The sequence below is a fragment of the Cyprinus carpio genome, chromosome A20 (genome assembly GCF_018340385.1).
Source record: "Cyprinus carpio isolate SPL01 chromosome A20, ASM1834038v1, whole genome shotgun sequence".
In the NCBI taxonomy this organism is placed as follows: Eukaryota; Metazoa; Chordata; class Actinopteri; order Cypriniformes; family Cyprinidae; genus Cyprinus; species Cyprinus carpio.
In genome coordinates this window covers 8,105,683-8,127,431 of record NC_056591.1, presented here as the reverse complement: position 1 = coordinate 8,127,431, position 21,749 = coordinate 8,105,683, and the positions used below count along the sequence as shown (strand labels likewise).

General features: G+C 37.2%; 2 protein-coding genes, 1 non-coding gene and 2 pseudogenes across 3 annotated transcripts; 4 read left to right on the top strand and 1 right to left on the bottom strand.

Moving 5' to 3' along the window:
- Positions 1-456: 456 nt before the first annotated feature.
- Positions 457-3,307, bottom strand: LOC122148945 (glutaredoxin-related protein 5, mitochondrial-like). Its single transcript, XM_042777542.1, has 2 exons — positions 2,885-3,307; positions 457-1,312 (listed from the first exon to the last, which is right to left on the bottom strand). The coding sequence occupies exons 1-2, from the start codon at positions 3,174-3,176 to the stop codon at positions 1,149-1,151; spliced, it is 456 nt and encodes a 151-aa protein (XP_042633476.1). The 5' UTR covers positions 3,177-3,307; the 3' UTR covers positions 457-1,148.
- A 648-nt stretch (positions 3,308-3,955) lies between these two features.
- Positions 3,956-4,228, top strand: LOC122149122. The gene has a single exon (XR_006162868.1).
- A 3,960-nt stretch (positions 4,229-8,188) lies between these two features.
- LOC109112893 lies at positions 8,189-10,904 on the top strand (annotated as a pseudogene).
- Positions 10,742-12,159, top strand: LOC122148902 (annotated as a pseudogene).
- Positions 12,160-19,306: 7,147 nt separating this feature from the next.
- Positions 19,307-21,381, top strand: LOC109112540 (alpha-1-antitrypsin homolog). The gene is made up of 5 exons (XM_019125421.2): positions 19,307-19,461; positions 19,628-20,309; positions 20,412-20,682; positions 20,840-20,987; positions 21,091-21,381. Exons 1-5 carry the CDS (start codon positions 19,459-19,461, stop codon positions 21,277-21,279), a joined length of 1,293 nt encoding a protein of 430 aa, XP_018980966.2. The 5' UTR covers positions 19,307-19,458; the 3' UTR covers positions 21,280-21,381.
- Positions 21,382-21,749: the final 368 nt, after the last annotated feature.

The following is a 21,749-nucleotide window of genomic DNA, read 5'->3' as shown; positions in this document are numbered from 1 at the left end:
AATAATAGTAACAATTAAAATAACAGTTTACAATTTAAATAAATGTAATTAAAATTACAAAATGAAGTAATTTTCTTAACTATTTTTTTTATAATTTCCTTTTGTTTTGTTTTTTCATTGACACTCATCAGTAATCTGTCGTTAATGACGTCAGTTTTGCTATTCTGTAATTAATGAACATTTCAGAACGTCAGTATAGTCTGTAAAATACTATTGCATACTCTAGTGCACACATGTGAAACTACAATTAACACAGAACATACTATTGCATATTATGTCTGCATGTGTATGTGTATGTGTGTGTGTGTGTGTATATGTACCCGTTTCTTGGTTAATGCCCTTATCAGACTCCAAATTTTGTCAATGACACTGCTTTTTAAGATCTACACTGAATATATAAGTTAGGAGTTGAAATACAAAAACCTTGAAACAATATGATGAATCTCTTCACACTTGTTAGTATCAAGTAGGAGCTGTTCATGTATTTTATCTCACAGAACTGCATCTGCAAAGATCTTAGAAGAAGGTTAAATAGATACTGTTGCTCCACATGATTAGAACATCTTACACGAGTTACTGGCACAAAAGTATTGAGTATTACCCTCTCTCTCGCTCTCTGGTAGGACAAATTCTAAACATGTCTTTAGACAAGAAATAACACCTGACAAATATACAGGCTTTACAGAATGAGGAAGAGGGAAACTGAAACCTGAATCAACAAGCATGTTCTTCGTTATGACATCAGATACACATTGTTCATAATCTTGTGACACACCCAGCAGATTTAGTTTCAAACAATGGGTGCTTTAAAATATTTTACTGACAAAAATGATGTACATCTAAAATACATTTAATACTATATTTGAAAATACAACATTTTAAATATGCAGTGGTCTAACATTAGAGTATCTGAAATAAAGAAACATACTGCAATAGAAAATACAATCATTGTGTGTAATACAGCAATTTATGTCAAGTGTTTTACAGTGATTTTTCAGAATTTGTGAGGTTTGACATCACTTTCTTCAGTAATCTGAGGACAGTTTCAGCAGGTCAAGTCTCCATTCACAAGTCAAACCTTTGGTAGCTTTCCGTCAATGAACAATCATCCCAAAGACTCGTCTTTGCTGACTAGACTCCTACTTGGACTATTTTTCTTGATCCAGGAGAGCTGATCTGATTCCCAGCTTCTGAAGTTCCTCTACCAGATCTCCACTCTGATGCATCTGAAGAAGAATATCGCAGCCGCCAACAAACTCACCATTGAAGAACACCTGTGGAATCGTCGGCCAGTTGGACAAAGTCTTTATTCCTTTAGGGAAAACAAAGTCACATGTCAGTAGTTTTATTTAGCATAACTATTTCCTTCTCTTTTTAATTCCACTTAAGAACTTCAGAGTCTAGGCTTTACTGTTTGGAAACTAACCTCATGCAAGGTTAACACCTCTTTCTTCCTGCTGCACAGGACTGATAAAGGCAATCAGAGCCGACAGGACTGGACAGCTGGTGCCATTAACCTACTTGTGCTGTTCTGACCAAACTAACACATTTCAGAGCCAAATTGAGTTTCATTGTATGTATTAAAACTGTAGAAGCCCGTTTCTGCTACAGTACTGCAGAAATTCTGTAAATCAGAAACATCTCATAATAATGAGAACATTTGTAATAATAATGAGAAAAATTCTCATAAACTTAGTTTCTCAATTGTAGCATGTCAAGTCAATATTATGAGGAAAAAGTATGAGAAACTGCCTTATTGATATCTTGCAATAATGACTAAACATCTCATATAATAATGAGAAACTTCCATGTAATAATAACCTGGTTTCTCATTTAAAAATCCTATTAAAATAACTTATTTCTTATTATGTTTCTTACTATTTTGAGATGTCAAGTGATTGCCTTGTAACAATGAGAAACTTTCCTGTAATAATGGAAAAATGTTCTCATAATACTTAATCTATTTAACATCTCATAATAAGAAACTTTCTGATAATAACAGATGTCAAGTCATTATTACAAGACAACATTTCATAATAAAGAGTAAAATGTCTCATAATTACAAACCTTCTTATAATAATAACTTGTTTATCATTATTATCTCATAATAGTGACTAAACATCTCAATCATGAGAAACTTTTATGTAACAATGCCTTGGTTTCTCTTAAAAATGAGAAACTTGCTTATTATACTGACGTAACATCTCAAAAATCACAAACTTACTCAATAACTATTTCTAATTAGTTAAATGTCAAGTCATTATTATGATAAACCTTCTTGTAATAATAACAAAACGGAATTACAATGAATAACTCAAAATAACTTGGTTTCTAATTCATATCTCATAACAAGTACTAAAACATAATGATATTATTTCTCGCAATATTATTATTTATAATATGCATATTATTTTATTATTGTATTTATACTTTCAAAAAAGGACAACTTAGTTTCTCATTAATATCGACTAAATAGCTAATGAGAAACTTTTTTGTTATAAGGACTAAGGAGTTTTTGGTTACCGTGAGATATATTGAGTACATATTACAAGAAAAGATCCCATAATAATGAGATACTTTCTTGGAATAACTTATATATATATATAAATTTTAAGTCAAAATTGTTAGTTTTTTGGGTGGTTTTCTAAATGTTATGACATTCTGAGAATTACGATATAGGTTATCATCATTATGAGATACTAAGCTATAACTATGAGATTCTTGATTAATAACTAAGAGCTTTTTTTCCCCCTTGGAAATTGTATCACTAGCACAGGTTAAAAATGAACCACACAACTGATAAAACTGTCATCCAAGGCAATATTAAACTCCAGTTGGGCAAAAACTCTCAAAACCCTTCAAACCATAACCACCAGGCACTGACCTTGTCTGATATCCTGATCTTCCAGCACATTATAAGCAGCATAGCTGTCGACCCCGTGCATTCTCAGGATCTGGACGACGGCGTTGCTGAAGCCACACATGGGCTGTGCAGGGGTACCTTTCATGAAGATCACCACTCTGTCCTTCTTCACCAACTCCTCCAGGGTCTTCTGGCCCGCTGAAGAGGAGCACATGAGGCGAGCCCAACCAGACAGCAGCTCTCCGTTAGTCTGCGCTGTTCTGTACGCGCCCGATCGAAGACACCGTGATGCCGTTCTCATAATGCTGTTCATCGTGCAAATCTGAAGGGTTTGGTAGAGATTAAAACGAGGTTTAAATACGTTTGACACTTCCCTTAACAAACGCCACAGAACCTCCTCGCCGAGGTAACTCTCTGGAACCAAGCTCCGCCCCTTTGAGTATAAACACTCAAGGATGAACGCTATTGGGTCTCGTTTTTGTCTTCTCCTCTCTGATTGGTTAAATACTCCGTCAGTCATGAATGTTACACCAGTTGCTTTTTCTCTTGATCTCTGACAGCTTCTATTATAGCAGTGTAAAGTATTTTATGAAATGTATCTACTGTTACATGTATCGCTACTGTAATTTATAAACGTCTGTTGCTTTTTCTTGTAAGAAGTAGACCTCTTTGGAAGTAATTAGTGGAGGCTAGCTTTTTCTTCCGGTACGTACATGCTCCTCCGACTCATTTCCACGAATCGGTTCTTTCAAACATTGGGTTTTAAAGATCCGGTTCAATTTTTTTTTTTTTTCAGTTCATTATGTTTCATTGATTCAGCTCATAGAATACAATATAATAAGCATTTTTAACAATAGTAAAAATAGACGCGGCATTGTTCGAACGGATTCAATCCGATTCGTAACCGAATCATTTAAACCGTTTCATTGAAACGGTTCAACCGAATCAGTGTTTTGACTCAGAATGAATGAATCATTCACGAAGCTCTATTTAAGTAAATGTTGCTTTAGTTCGAGTTTGGATTGGTGAAATCCTCGTGTATTTTCTTACAGTTTGTAAGAGGTAAGGCACGTTTAACTACCTGCTAATAACAATGCAGTCTCGAGACCCTGTCTCCTGTATCAGCAGTGGCTGGAGACTCCACGAGGCTGCACAGATAAAACCGAAGGAGCAAAAGGCGTGACTTCTCTAGACTCCGAAGTTTTACGTGCGATATTCTTTCAACAAGTCTTGTCCTGTTTCCACGGCGGTAATGGTTTGTTGTGTACCGTTACCAATCTTAAAACAGGCAGAATAAAGCAATGGCAGTCAGATATTGTCTGGCAGGAGAAGCGCGCCTTTCAGACACTTTGAATTGCCATAATTAACGTGTTGTAAATTGAGAAAAGAATGGGGGAAAGACCCTACACTGATCAGGTCAGACTAACATGTTTTTTCTCTCTCTCTCTCTCTCCCTCCCCACCCTATCTGTAGGTTTGTCCGGATTCAGTTGGAAGCCTGAATCCACCATTGCTCACCACGAGCTCAATAAGTTTTTTTTTTTTTATTTTTATTATTATTATTATTTATTTATTTATTTATTTTATTTTATTTTTTAAATTAAACTCCATATATTTGCCTTTTCTTTACCACTTTTTTTTTTTAACAATAAATGTTTATACAGTCTCCTTTGGCTTGCTTAGTTGGGGACACTTGACTGATTGCACCATAGAGATGATAAAATCACTGAATCATCAATGAACTGACTTTTTGACAAATTAGTTTCCTGTTTGACACTGTGAAGCTGCTTTGACAATCAGTATTGTATAAAGAGCTATACAAATAAAGGTGACTTGACTTGATACAGGACGTTTTGCAGAATTGCATGAGCTGTAAGTGAATCATTCAGACATTTCTGAGGTATTTTAAATTTAGCAAATGCACATTTAATTAGCCAGCAAAATTGTCTGTTACTTGAGTAAAACCAGAACGTTGTCATCATCATTGTGGTTTATTATGAAGGCTGCATTCAGCAAAATAATAAACTTTGTACAACCTGTACTGCAGGACTTGAAACCAGATAGGAGTGAATTAGAGCAAACTAATTAATTTTATGAGCCATTTTTTATTGTGGACCATATGGTGTCAGGGGGGCTTATGAAGTCAGTTCTTATGTTCACAGTGGTATTGTTCATGACTTTGACTACCTTAACTAACATTTGACATCAAAAAGATTGCTAATTCTTTTTGTCTTAATATTTAAACTATTTATAGTGTTTATCAGGGTTTCTGTGAGTCTTAAAAAGCCTTAATTTGGCTATTTCCACAAATCAAGGCCATAAAAGTTTCTTAAATTGGAGCAGAAAGTCTTTAAATGCTGCATGCACTGCAAAAAATAAAAATGAAATAAAAATCTTCCTCAGTGTTATTGTCTTGTTTTCCAATGTGAATATCTAAACATCCTTAAAATCAATGTATATCTTGATTTAAGAATTTTATTTTTTATTTTTTTTATTAACACATTGACTCACTGTATAAAATAATTTATAATGCAACACACAACGCACAACCATCTCTAGGGTTTACAGAGAATGGTCAGAAAAAGAGAAAATATCTAGTGAGTGGCAGTTGTGTGGACGAAAATGCCTTGTTGATGTCAGAGGTCAGAAGAGAATGGGCAGACTGGTTAGAGATGATAGAAAGGCAACAGTAACTCAAATGACCACTCGTTACAACCAAGGTATGCAGAATACCATCTCTAAACGCACAACACATTGAACCTTGAAGCAGATGGGCTACAGCAGCAGAAGACCACACTGGGTGCCGCTCCTGTCAGCTTAGAACAGGAAACAGGATACAATTCGCACAGGTTCACCAAAATCGGACAATAGAAGATTGGAAAAATGTTGCCTGGTCTGATGAGTCTCGATTTCTGCTGCGACATTCAGAAGGTAGTGTCAGAATTTGGTGTAAAGAACATGAAAGCATGGATCCATCTTGCCTTGTCTCAACAGTTTAGGCTAGTGGTGGTGGTGTAATGGTGTGGGGGATATTTTCTTGGCACACTTTGGGCCCCTTAGTACCAATTGAGCATTGTTTAAATGCCACAACCTACCTGAGTATTGTTGCTGACCATGTCCAGACTGGATTCTTGAACATGACGATGAGTTCACTTTACTCAAATGGCCTCCACAGTCTCCAGATCTCAATTCAATAGTGCAGCTTTGGGACAAATCTGCAGCAACTGTGTGATGCTATCACGTCAATATGGACCAAAATCTCTTGAGTAATGTTTCCAACACCTTGTTGAATCTATGCCACTAAGAATTAAGGCAGCTCTCAAGGCAAAAAGGGGTCCAACCCAGTACTAGCAAGACTTACCTAATAAAGTGGCCAGTGAGTGTGTGTGTGTATATATATATATATATATATATATGTGTATATATATATATATATACACACATACACACACACACACACACACACACACACATAAAGTTGTTTCTCAATAAATTAGAATGTTGTGGAAAAGGGAAAAGTTCATTTATTTCAGTAAATCAACTCAAATTGTGAAACTCGTGTATTAAATCAATTCAGTGCACATAGACTGAAGCAGTTTAAGTCTTTGGTTCTTTTAATTGTGATAATTTTGGCTCACATTTAACAAAAACCCACCAATTCACTATCTCAACAAATTAGAATACTTCATAAGACCAATTAAAAAAAAAAAAAATTGTTGGTCTTCTGTGTGAATGTAGAAACTTCCATAGAAACTGTAGAAACATTTATTCAACTCAGTGCATGTCTCTTAAAATGAAAGTGAACCTGCATATACCTGTTATCACCTGCTAAATCTGTTATATTGTTCCGAAATGACAGCATGTCACTTACAGACAGGGCCGGCGCTAGCCATTTGGGTGCCCTAAGCACAAATGCTTGGCGGTGCCCCCCCCCCCCCCCCCCCAACCAAATACCCACCCACCCACCAACCAAAGAAATAACTACCATTCAGAATTTCTTAGTTAGGTTCTCTTTACTTCCAAAATAACTGCTGCAAATGAATAATTGGAACTGAACAATGTAAACACAGAAAGTTAAAAGTGCAAAAAAAGTTTAGTGCAAATAACAGTATAAGTGTATGAATTTTATGAAGTATGAATTTTAAAGTGCACATTTTAAACTGCAAATAACCATGCAATTATACACAGTACACACACATATGTCATGTAGACACAAACTTTTATTTTGGATGCGATTAATCGAGATTAATCTTTTCCCAGCCCTAATAATTTGACAACTCTGTGAATATGAAAAATATACAAACACTGAGATTGTGTGTTTTTTTTTTTTTCTAATTGCAGTTTCACCAACAGATGTCGCCCTTGGCCGAACCTCTTGAAAATGACCGCATGCCATAGTACAACAACGAAAATTTTTTATCTAAGCGGTCTAATTTGGCAAAATCACATCACGTTCAGTTGCAGGGTTTTTCTAAAGTTCAGACTGAGGCAGATAGACATTGTATTGAAGCGAAGAAATTACAATAGGGAACGTTCTGCACTAATAGCTATATGCACACGTGACACATCTGTAACGTACGGGTAAAATTAGCTTTATTTGTCATTCAAATATGACGATGAGGACCCCAACGATTGGCATTCCTTTCCTTCTCAAACAAACTGCATCTTTAACAGCCCAAGTTTCACAATTTCCCCGAACACCGTTAAAATAAAAGACTCAACATGCAGGGCTAAAAGCCCCGGATCTTTTGCACTACTAGCGACGCGGACGCGCCGACGCCCCTGGACATGCATACTACACGCAAGGGCTACAAAACTAACATTTTTATTTAAAACATTGTCTTACCTGCAAGCGACGCGCGCGAGCATCATCCTGCTGTCTCTTTCTTTTTTTTCTTTTTTCCGCCCCCGACTCTTGGTGCCTTTTTCGAGGCCATGTCTGAGGTCGGTGTCTGCCAAATTTGACATTGATTGAGGCATTATCGAACAGACCACTGGGAGGTGGGGAAGGGGGGGCACCAGAGGGAGACTGTCACAGAGATTTCACCTTTTTTTCTCGACTAATTTGGTCTAGGCCTATATTACTTTTGTATTGCTTTTGTATATTAACATGCTTTTAGAAATATTTTATTTGTTATTTATACTAGTAGCCTATTTTGATGATTTTTTCACGACCCAGATTTTTTGGTGCCCCCCCCAAGCACTTGGTGCCCTACGCGCAGTGCGTGATGTGCGTGTGCGGAGCGCCGGCCCTGCTTACAGAACTTTCAACTTTGACTCTAAACCTCTGTTGCTGTGTATCCATGCTCCTTCACTCTTGTGAAAAAAGTCTCACTTCGAATTTTTATTTATTGTGTGTGTGTGTGTGTGTGTTTCTACAGATGAGAAGCAGGCAGTCCAAGAGAAAACTTTTACCAAGTTGGATGAACATGCATTTGAAGAGAGTAAGAATTGTCTTTTCTTTTTTTTATACTGCAAAGTCAATCAACATATTCAGATTTTGACAAGCAACAAAAGACAAAGTATGATTCTCAAAATTTTATTTCTATTTACATGACATTTACTATATAGGAATATTACTACAAGAGAAGTATTGAAAAAGTATCATGGTGTTGTTTTTGTACAATTTTCTGGATGTTTGTTATTACTAATCACTTAAGAAATTTAGATTATTTAAAAGTCAGTAACTATCATCTTTAAAAAGTGCCGTGTTTCATTTAAGTGTCTCTCTGTGTTGTAGTGTGACCCACCTTTACATGTTCAGAACTTATTCACTGATATTCAGGATGGAAAGATTCTCATGGCTCTTCTGGAGGAACTGTCAGGCTGTAATATGGTTTGTCATCACATATTATGCTGAAAAGATAAAGTTTGATCACTATAAATCTATCATACATAGATGTGTCTTGTCTAGAAGTGTTTTTCTTGTTCTACAGCTTGATAAATTCAGGCCATTTCCACATCTTCAAACTAAGCAATATTTCTCGAGTCTTGAGTTTCCTAGAGGACAGAAATGTAAGTTCTGATTTTTATACAAAATTTGTTGTTTATAAGGTACAGAGATACTGTGTAACCTCAATTTCAATACTTGTTCTTTCCCATGTCATGTGCAAGACTCCATATAATTGAGTTCAAATGTGATCATTTATATTATTTTCACACAGGTGAGTCTTATAAATATTGATGCTAATGATATTGCTGGTGGCAATCCTTCAGTTGTTCTCAGGCTAATCTGGAACATCATTGTGCACTATCAGGTAAAGCACACATTGTGTAATGGTGATGAAAGAGTTGCATTGTTCTTGTGAGTGATTGTTTGATCTTTTGAGTTACTGTGGGCTAAATTTTCCCATTTCAAGATTAAACAGGTCACAGGAAGCCTGGATAAGTTCCCATCCACCTTCAGTCTGCTGTCATTACCTTGTGGCAGTGGTTCTTCAGGTCTTAGTTATCCAGCATCACCTGGAGATGACATTTTTGGCACTCTACCCTCAAAAAGCAAAAGGTCATCTCAAAATCTCAAGTACCGCAGTACAACAATAAAGACTCTGTTTAGCTCAGCACAGAACTACATGACAAAGTAAGTGAATTCATTTTCTGAGCCACAATAAATCAAAATTAAAATCTGACATAATTTACTCACATTATAGTTCCAAACCATTTTCAAAAATGGACTTCCACAGAAGAACGACCGTGATATAGGTTTGGAACAACATGTTTTAGGGTCATCTCTGAATTGGATGAATTTCCTTGATTCATTTAGCCTTGCCATTTTATTTATTTATTTATTTTTCTTCAGATATGGGGTAGAAATTCATGATTTTGGTAAAATCTGGAGGAGTGGATTGGCATTTCTGGCTCTGGGTAAATTCTTCTGCCCTCAGTTTGTGGACATGAGGACAGCTTTTTTTCTGAACACAGACTAAATATGGAGACAGCCTTCACAGCAGCAAATGAGTGGCTGGAGATTCCTCCACTGCTGGATCCAGATGGTAACACACAAACAAACCATTCGCTTTTCTTTGAAGAATAGCTGTGTATTGTTTGTGCCTAGGGGAACGTACTTAATTGCTATATGACCGGCTTTCACACTTTAGAAATAAACACGTAATGAAAACACATGAGCAGGCCCAGAATTTTATATATATACACATACTGTATATACACATGAGCAGTCAGAGAATTTTATATATATATATACACATACTGTATATGAATGATTGAGAAGAAGATCAATGCACACTAAGGCTTGTATATCTACATTTTTCAAAACGCTTATAAAACCATACAGTATTACAGAATGAGTTTTTTTTTTTTTGAGAAAGTAAAAATGCACAGTTTCCTGTAAGGGGTAAGGTTAGGTGTAGGGTTGGTGAAGGGCGATAGAATATACAGTTCGTACAGTTTAGAATATGGGATGTCCCCACTTTTCACAAAAACAAACGTGTGTGTGTGTGTGTGTGTGTGTGTGTGTGTGTGTGTGTGTGTGTGTTTAACTGAAATGACTGAATTTCACCTATGAAAATTAAAAGTCGTGTGGTCACATTTTCCATAGTTTGGCATACTGAAAAAATATGAATACTAATTAATAAATAATACTATATTAATAATAATAATAATAATAATAATAATAATTTCAATAGGAATCCATGAAATCTGGAAGTTTGCCTGAAGATGTCAGATTTACCATGTTTGAGTTGCTCACATAAATTCATCAGATTTATGAACAGAATCCTCCAAGTAAGAATTTTCAACACATGAATTTGCTTAAAAAGGCTTTTTTTTTCATAAATGTGACATAATATCCACAGTGTGGCTTTACTTCTCATAATGCAACCTTATTTTCTTTCTTTACTCTGAGTAAAATATTGTTAATCCCATGACATTGACTTATTTACAGGACAGTGCATCAACAGATTCCTCTCGAGGCACACCAGATTTCCTTTGAAAGATGGGGCAGACATTGGACTGATTCAGTTAGCTGCATGTTACCATGTAATATCTCTGCTGAAGCTTTGAGAGCACTTCATAACTCTTCAGAGACCAGCCAAGACGAACAAACCTACCATACTGGAGATCAAGAGCTCAGCTCAGAGTCAGTGCCTGCCTGTCCTTCAGACAACCCTGTGGTTTAGCTGCTTTGTCTGAACATTTCCTCACCATGAAGAGTTCCAGCTGGTCAAATGGGCAATCCCTGTCAGAATCCACTTGGTGGCAGTGTTGTGACTCTTTGGAGGACAGCCTGGAGGACATTGGTAACTGTTCAGAGGTTTCAAAAGAGGCTGTTTATGCTATGTCAGTGCTGGATTCAGATGCAGAGGACGCATATAGCTACATATTAGAGCTGGAACACGAAGCTAAACTAGAGTCAAATGTCGATCTTGAATTAAATACAATTATGGATGCACAGGAATTAGAGTTTGCCAGTACATTTGAATCTCAAGGAAGTGAAATGAACTCATTGCGTCTTTTTTGTGAGACACAGAGGCAGTTAAAGCTCACACGTGTATTGATTAGGTCAGGTGACAACAAAAGTGCAGACATCCATGTGTCCCAAAGGGACTGTGACTTAGAAAAATCTTCACCTGTTTCTGGCTCTTTGTTTGATGAATCAGTCTGGTAAAAATATACTCGTATTATCTAGTGATGAAGATTTGGACTTTTTTTGGACTTGTTTTGAAACAAGCTATGGTCATTGGAAATATAAGCCTCTACATACATTTTTGCAAAGCTCCAAACATGTACATTCATTACACATTATACATACATTTCACTGCAGTTCCCAGGTGTACTGAACATTAGGGGCAGTAAAACAGCATCCACTTTAAGGATTAAAGAACTTAATCATTTTCATACAAATTATATAATCATGGGTGCAGATTTTTGATTAATAAAGACATTTTTGTGCAGTTCCTTACACAGTACTTTGATATGAACTAGTGCATAATTTTTAAAGTAATACATTTTAACAGTTGCATGATTGCATTGCATAACCGATTCCATATTTTCAGTTCTGATACAGTAAACTTGCTCTTAAGCTCACACAGTACAGCATTGCATTTGTGATGCGAAGCGCTCTGGTGTTGAGTCCCGTAAAATGTAAGTCTCAAAGACTTGGAGATGCAGCACTTACTGGACATTTCACTTTGAAAGTGATGCAAAACATGCAAGAATCAATGTACTAATACCCATTTGTAAAAATGTCCCCACGGGCATGTTTTTCTAATGAGCCTAGGTTGCTTTGAAAAATTACCAGTATGTCTCATTCTGCCCCCTCTTGTGTGTTTTAGGAGGGAGGTCTTGACCTAACTAGTTATGAGGTGAAAGAGCTACATGTGCTTCTATTCCTCTGGATGATCGCCTACTGCATCCTTATGTATCCTCACTTGGAATTTCTCAGTCTATGAAACCCAAAATAGCAATACATGAGAAATATAATTACAAGGTTGTATAACGTACTATACTGTGAGTCCACACACAAAAACTCCATCTCAGACCTTATCGGACATTTAACAAAAAATCCCACTGAATTTGAGACACTAACTCATTGGGTTTCAAGACTCATTTCTGCAGCACTCAATAAATTTTATTTATTTATTTATTTGGTGTACACTGTAAAAAAAAATCCATAAAATTTATGGTAAAAAAACGGCAGCTGCGGTTGCTGGAAATCTACCATAAAAATACGGTAACAGCATTTTAGGTTTTACGGTTTTAACTGTAATTGTCACGGTTCATGAATTCGCTGTCTCTCTCTCGGCTTGTGACACACTCTTGCAGTTTAAATCTAGATTAAAGACCCATCTCTTTAACCTGGCTTACACATAACATACTAATACACTTCAAATATCCAAATCCGTTAAAGGATTTTTAGGCTGCATTAATTAGGTAAACCGGAACCGGGAACACTTCCCATAACACCTGATGTACTTGCTACATCGTTAGAAGAATGGCATCTACACTCATATTAGTCTGTTTCTCTCTTATTCCGAGGTCACCGTGGCCACCAGATCCAGTCTGTATCCAAGTCAGATTGTCACTGCAGTCACCCGGATCCAGTACGTATCCAGCCCAGATGGTGGATTAGCACCTAGAAAGGACATCTAAAGCCCTGAAAGACAGCGGAGACCAGGACTAGAGCCCCAGAGACAGATCCCCTGTAAAGACCTTGTCTCAGACGACCACCGGGACAAGACCACAGGAAACAGTTGATTCTTCTGCACAACCTGACTTTGCTGCAGCCTGGAATGAATTTCTGGTTTCGTCTGGCCAGAGGAGAACTGGCCCCCCAACTGAGCCTGGTTTCTCCCAAGGTTTTTTTTTTTCTCCATTCTGTCACTGATGGAGTTTTTGGTTCCTTGCCGCTGTCCGCCTCTGGCTTGCTTAGTTGGGGACACTTCATTTACAGCGATATCGTTGACTTGATTGAAAATTATTGCAAAGATAATATTTAAACAGAACTGAGCTGCATGATGACATCACTGAATTCAATGATGAACTGCCTTTAACTGTCATTTTGTATTATTGACACACTGTTTTCCTAATTAATGTTGTTCAGTTGCTTTGACGCAATCTTTTTTGTTTAAAGCGCTATATAAATAAAGATGACTTGACTTGACTTGACTAGTGTGCAGGTGTGTGGCTGTGGGCGTGGTCGCTGATCACGCCTGATTAACAGCACCACCTGCGTCTTATGTGTGTGTATTTAAGTGCAGTAACTGGTGTCTCATGTTGTCAGATCGTTGTGGTTGTTTCCTGTGTTCCGTTCTGTTCCCCTGGCTGTCTTGGATCGTGGATTCCCCCCGTTGTTCTTCGTCGAGTCTTCTTGTTCCCTGCATCGGAATCACGAGCACCTTCACCGGGAGACACAGCACTGGAGCACCGCGGAGGATCATCGTTGTCCACCGAGGTCCCTGCGCCACTCACCATCTGAGCTTGGGATCGTCCACTCCAATTGTGACTTGCTGTCTTTGTTGTCTGTTGTCTGACCATATTATATCTTGTCATTAAACTGCCTTGCTATTGCATCCTGCCTCTGAGTCGTGATAGTAATTTACAGTTAAATACTGTGATTTCATTAACTGATATAATGTACCAACCTACTGAAGTATTGAAATCTGTTTTGTACCTTTGAAATACACAGATTACCACCAAATGCAGGTGGTGACAAGAAAGTCACATGATGATCCAAAGCTCATCACAAACAGCTTTTAAATAATAACACATATAGAAGGTGCACAGTGTCATTCACACAAGCACTAAACACCATCATGGTGAGACACATTAAACTGAAATATACAATAAACATTAATTTAACAACATTATATGTAACATACAAACTTAATAAACATAACTGATAAGAAAAAAACTAAGAAGAAACCTCAAATTCAAACAAAATTTGAAATGCAATGCAGGAAATTCTGGGAACGTCAGTTTACGTTTTTTTCCTGTAAATTTTACAGGAACTTACTGTTAACCATTTAACAGGTTTTTACTGTAGCATTTTCACAGTATTTTACTGTTAAAATCACTTTCATTTTTTACAGTGTACCTTTAATAAATCTATGTAACATACATGACTGTCCTTGCATGTGCTTTACATCATAAAAGGTTGACAAAACAATCTGTAGTAAAATATGCATACGCAGGGTCTGTTCCAAAATCAGTGAGCTCCCCCTCTGCCTAAAGAGGCAGCTGCCTTCTAAGGTAGTAATATCCTAAAATATGGAATCTTATAACCGACAGATTAAACATCTATAGAAAAAGCAACTATGCACAACACTCTAAAGTTGTAATTTCCTTAAATTTTATATTATATGTTAAGATTTGTTTTTTGATATGAATAGTCATGTTTTATGTTATTATTACTGAAATATGTTTTCATCGATTGTTTTTGGTACTGAATTAATTATATTTAACAATCAAAATTTCTCTTTGTCCGCCATCCCAAACTGCTTGCTGTCTGGGATCCAGAATTCTTACACTAAGGTCATAGCAATGCTTTCTGGGATTCAATCAAATTAAATTCAATTCAAGTTTATTTGTATAGCGCTTTTTACGATACAAATCGTTGCAAAGCAACTTTACAGAAAAAAATTAAGTTTCTACAATATTTAGTAGTAGCTTATCAGTGATAACTTTCAGTTTATGTACATATGGCAGAAATGTATGGAGAAAAAAAAAAACAATTAAAGACATAATCAAACAGACGATGAACACTTTTAACAGCAATTATTATATGATGCAATCAAACTTATAGCAAAATGTGGTAGATCTGTATGTTGTTTCAGGGTTAGCATCATCTGAGGTCCTCTGAGGGGTTGGCATCAGCTCTTCTCAAGTGTTCTGGATCCAGAATGAAGCTTGTGTAAATCCTAGTGACATCCCGTGGCAAAACAGAGAGAAACAAATAGAGACATAATTAGCGTAGCTGCTGTTTCAACCAAGTAAAATTAATTAGTTTAACCCAAGCTAAAGAATAATAATGAGCATTTGATCAGATATAACTGCAGTACAAGATTATGAAATGCATTATTTGAATGCTTGGCCAAAGAGATGAGTCTTTAATCTAGATTTAAACAGAGACAGTGTGTGTCTGAACCCTGAACATTATCAGGAAGGCTGTTCCAGAGTTTGGGTGCCAAATGCGAAAAGCTCTACCTCCTTTAGTGGACTTTGCTATCCTAGGTACTACCAAAAGTCCAGCGTTTTGTGACCTTAGGGAGCGTGATGGGTTATCTTGCACATGATAAATTATTACTTAAATGTGAGACACTTTTTCTTTTTCTTTTTTTATAATTTATTTTTTTTTTGATGAAGAAGTAGTATTTTTTTTTTTAAGTTTTTGAGAGAACATTTTTTTTTTTTTTTGTGTGAGATATAGTAATATTATCATCTTCTTGTGGTGTTTAGGAATAATAGCATATATTTGCTCTCTATAACATCATTGTAACCTTATTATAGTTATAGTTATAGATGGTTATTTTGGCAAGTGAAATTGGACTTTTCATGATATGACCAATTTTTGATGACATAAATTTGCCTGAATCTATGCACTGATACTGAGACTAAAGAGACTTTCAGATCATTCCAGCAATCAAACAGTGTGTGTGTGTCTGGGGGAGATAGAACAGACCAAACTGTTCAAATATGTACGACTAAGCGTGGGCTGGGTGAGATTTGTGCCCTCACTACAGCAAGCCAATAACTTCTGAGAATGTGTGTGTTTGCCGTCAAGGTCAGGGCCACTAATCAATGCCAGTATCTTTCAACATTTCCCTTGGAAAACGATCCAAAGAGGAGTTTGGACAGTTATGTGTATACCTAGCTGTAGTTTTTGTGCAGCATTGAGCTATCAAGAGATTACATATAGTATTATTTTGCTAGCGCATACATATACCATCCTGACCATCTATAACCTATAGAAGACCCTTACAAAACAACCCTCTCTCATTATTATCTTAAGCGTGATGTTGATTGCAAATGCAATTGTGAACCAGGAACCTCCCAGAAAGCTGGAGGCACCACAAAGGGCCAGTAAGGGCAGACAAAGCTACTTACTTGTATTGCGACCTAGGCTCATTGGAAATATGTTCCTGTGGCAACATTTCAATAATAATAAAAATTTAACAATATATATAGTTGTTTCCTGCATGTTTTGTGACACTTTTAAAGTGAAATGTCCAGTGAGTGACACTAAAAGCACCTTCAGTTTTATCCAAAACAGATGAACTTGAATCTGTCAACTTGATACTACAGTGGTTGTAAGTGTATGTATTGTGGCAGTTGTGGCACTTTGTCCACAGTGAAAGCCGATTCGGCAATCCACATTGCAAAGTTGATGTATTTCCTCAGCGACCAGCACGGATCAGCTCCAGGCATGACGAAGCGGATATCATCCTCTTTTGGAAGGCCAAACAAAGAAGTTTCACTTTCACAGTGAAACACATAGCGTCTATACGACATGGAGGCAGCAGCAACAATACAACAATGAAAATAAAAGGTTCGCCTTCTTTCTTTGTGTGAACATCTGGGGGGCGTTACGCAAATCTTCCCACATACTGATGTAGATATGTGGGGGCGTGTTTGAACAAGCCGTTTTAGCCATTTTTATAAAATATTCTTTTATAAAGAATATCTCTTTGGATTTGAGACTTCAACTTTACAACTTCACAAATATTATTTATTCACCAAGAGCTTGTAACACTCCAAAGAGAAAGGAAAATTTTAAATCGCATCAAATGACCCCTTTAAGTAAGTACAGTAGGCCTAATTCATTCCAGTTCAAACAGATGTGATTTAGTTATTTTGAACATGAAGTACAGGTGCATCTAAACCACTTTTTTGCATGAAAACTGTGAAAACCATTTTTTTTTACATGCTTAAATCAATAAAAGTACATCCAAATAAAACCAAGTCACTGTCATGCTGTTTGTAGGAAAACAGGCTGAGCCATTTAAACAGTATAAAGACAGTAAAATTATGCTTCAGATGGGTGGAGGGGTGGTTGAGGATGTGAACTCCAAACAGGATGTCGTATGGCACTACTATGATACTGTATGAAGTTGCTATACATTCTTTTGCCAGACTATTTCTGCTGGCACAAGGGATGCTGAAGTGTCCAGAGAACTGCCTAAACCAGCTTGATCCATACAGTACAGTGGGGTCTAAAAGTCTGAAACCACAGTGAAAATCTGAGGACATAACTTTTTTGGATACTGATTAAGAGTTGATAATATGGGTGAGTTTGTAATTTAATTAGTTAATTTTTTGGACATTACTGAGAACACTGGACATACATATTGAGAACATATTGGCTGCAGGACAATGTATTTAATATGAGCATGATGAGACTAACATTGTCATGCCATTCTCAATCAGATTACAAACTTGAGGAGTTGGGTTGGAAGTTTATGCAGCACGAGTGTATGGAAACCTTATGTTTGTTTTGTCATGATCAGATCAAGACCTCAACATTTTCACTGCCATCTGACTTGGGGGACAGATACATCTGCATTGTACAGTAATGTTTGACAGATTTTGACCAGAGAAATGGTGAGTGACATACAGTGCTTTTCATGTCACAAAAGTTGTGAAAACAAGAAAAACAAGACTGAAATGATACTCCATTGCCTCTTAAAGCCTTTGTAAGTTCCACCGCCCTCAAAGTGATACATATAAAATACTAGGAAATCCATAAATTCTCACTCAGTGCGTTATGCTGATGATATAAGTTGGAAAGAAATAAACTTTCTAAAACCAGTGGTCGAGACATTTGGACCCCACTGTATATTTCAATCCAGTACAGAAGTAGCTGTCTTAAGCCAGACATTCTGTTTGTGGCCAATTGTAGCTCTACAAACAAGCAGAAAAAAGCTTCATTCTGAATTCAACTGTTGTAAACATGCCAATAAAATGGAGAGAAAGTGACATTGCGCAATGTCTAAAACATTGATTTCCCTTCTCCCTTTGACAGTTTTGCAGAGATCCGACTCCCATAGTTTGCTTTGGAAAAAAAAAAAAAAAAAAAATATATATATATATATATATATATATATATATATTATATATATATATATATATATATATATATATATATATATACAACAACATATACTTAGAGACTTGCTTGAGAAGTATGTTGTTCACTATATGTTCTCCAGATAAGCCAGTTGTACATATTCCTCGAAGGAGAATGATCTGGTGTTGTCTCATGTGAGGGCATTAATTTTAATCCCCCTTCTCTGACAGTACAGTATATCATAGGTTGAGTGATTGTGTCTCTCACAGATAGTGGATGAAACCCAATTTAAAAGAAGGGGAAATCAAATATTATTTTTGAGATTTATTTATTTTGTTATATTTTGTTTATTTTAATTGAATATGATGAAGTTACAGGTTTTGAAGGGAAAAAATATTCATACTACAAAGAGTTTGCAACACAGCAATATTTATTTATTTTTTAATTTTATATACATTAAACATTTAATTTTATATAGATATATATATATATATATATATATATATATATATATATATATATATATATATATATATATATATATATATATATATATATACACACACACACACACACAATGTAAATGTTAAAAAAGGCAAGACTTCTAATTTCGTGTGCTGGGATTTATTTGATCATCCCCAAATAAAAGAAAGACAGAAAGAAAGAAACTACAGTATCTTAAGATGTGAAGACCTTTTTGATCAACCGTTTGAGAGGTAGACAGTCATATCAATAAAATGGTGATTGACAAGGTTTTTTTGTATCTAAATCCCATCAACCAGCACACACACACACACACACACACACACACACACACACACACACACACACACACACACACACACACACACACACACACACACACACACACAATTTAGGTATTGAAAACCTGTGACACTGAAGTCCAAAACTGTGTTGCATCACTGAATGTAGAGCAATAGCTAATAACTAGCGATTATGTTCACAGACCAGGGGGTGGAAATTGGTTAATATTTAAAGATTTTACTCAGCTGATGTCTGAAGGACTATAAATTGACTCCACTCCATCCAAACAGTCTCCCGTCAAGAGGACTTTGATGGTAAGTGACAGAAACTGTTTCTCCAGAAGTGCTGTGATTGTAACTGAATTACTTTAGACCTAGAAATAGTGAAATAGTTATTGTGTGAAATGCAAAAGCTAAGATTTGTGTCACACATTTCAAGATCCGTTTGTGAAATTCTGTACCTTCTGGTCATAACCCACAGGTGAAAAAAATGTGGGGAAAGATTTATTACAGTGTGATTGCTGCCCTGCTGGTAGCAACGGCCTGGGCTCAAACCCACGAAGGCCACGACCACGGCGACAACACAGCTGATCACCACCACCATCTCCACCACGGGAAGGACGAACCCCACCCCAGCCACGGTGGGGAGGATGCCTGCCACTTGCTTGCTCCACACAATGCTGACTTTGCCTTCTCCCTCTACAAGAAACTTGCGTTCCATTCAGATGCCAAGGGCAAGAACATTTTCTTCTCCCCAGTCGGTATCGCAATGGCTTTGAGCATGCTGGCTGTAGGTGCCAAGGGCAGCACACTTTCACAGATATACAGCAGTCTGGGTTACAGTGGGTTGCAGGCTTCACAGGTCAATGAGGGTTATGAGCACTTGATCCACATGCTAGGCCACAGTCGGGAAGCCATGCAGCTGGAGGCAGGCGCTGGTGTGGCCATCAGAGAAGGCTTCAAAGTGGTTGACCAGTTCCTGAAGGATGTTCAGCACTACTATAACAGCGAGGCCTTCAGCGTTGACTTCTCCAAGCCTGAAATTGCTGCAGAAGAGATTAATCAGTTCATTGCCAAGAAGACCAATGACAAGATAACCAACATGGTGAAGGACCTGGACTCCGACACGGTGATGATGCTGATTAACTATATGTACTTCAGAGGTACTAAATAAAGATCTCTTTCATTTAATGATATTCATGTAATGAATATTGGTTTGACGCTGGTTGACGCTGACATGAATTTCTTGCATTTTGTCCTGATAGGGAAGTGGGATAAGCCATTTGATGCACAACTGACCCACAAAGCTGACTTCAAAGTGGACGAGGACACCACCGTGCAAGTTGACATGATGAAAAGAACCGGCCGTTATGACATCTATCAAGACCCTGTCAACCAAACTACGGTCATGATGGTGCCCTACAAAGGCAATACTTCCATGATGATCATTTTTCCTGATGATGGGAAGATGAAGGAGCTTGAAGAATCCATCAGCAGACACCACCTTAAGAACTGGCATGATAAACTCTTCAGAAGGTAGTACTGGTGACACATTAAGATTTAAATCCATGTATTAGTTGACCTCTGACCCAAAGGTTGATTGTTGTTTAGTTGCACAGAACTTTGGGAACCTTGAAAATGACCCATACACCATAGTATCTGATATACCATATTTTACTTTTTTGCCCTTCAGCTCTGTGGACCTGTTTATGCCCAAGTTCTCAATCACTGCAACTTCCAAACTGAAAGGCATTCTGGAGGACATGGGAGTGACTGATGCATTCGGTGACACAGCAGATTTATCTGGGTTGACAGAAGAGGTCAAAGTCAAGGTGTCACAGGTAGGTGTACTTGTTACTTTGTGTAGCACCACCGATGGTTGCTAGACCTTAAGATTCTGAAAACTCTACTAAGTGATGTTATCTTTTTGCGCCCAATCTCCAGGTTGTCCATAAGGCAGTCCTCAGCGTTGATGAGAAGGGCACAGAGGCAGCGGCTGCAACCACGATAGAAATCATGCCTATGTCCCTGCCAGACACTGTGATACTTAACCGACCTTTCTTGGTACTGATTGTAGAGGACACCACCAAGAGCATCCTCTTCATGGGCAAGATCACTAATCCTACAGAGTGAGGTCCAACTCCAAACAGAACTTGCCGGCACTCTGCATAAGGCTGCTAAAATTTATGTAGATCTCATTGTAAACTGCAATAAATTGGGTTGATTTAACTCTTATGGTAAGAGTTAGAGTGTATCAGTGGTGGTAGTAACTTCTGTAACACTTTCTGTTGTTGCCTCAGTGGTACTCCTCAGTAGTTCTGCAAATTAATGACAGACACTTTGGTTTGCAGCATTGATCTTTTCCTGATAGGGTTCATCTAGTCCCTGGAACACAGTTTGGTGATACTGGACTTCACAGAATGCACAGAAGGCAGTATGCCGTGTTTGGGGTGTAAAACCATAAGACAACTATTGGAAGAATGATGCAAAATCCTAAAACTTTGTTTATTCCTAGTTTTTGGTTCCCAGATTTTCAAAGTGGTCTCAAACTTTGGAGTCCACTGTACATAGAGCTTTGTTGGCTCTCAGTTGTGAAGTTTTTG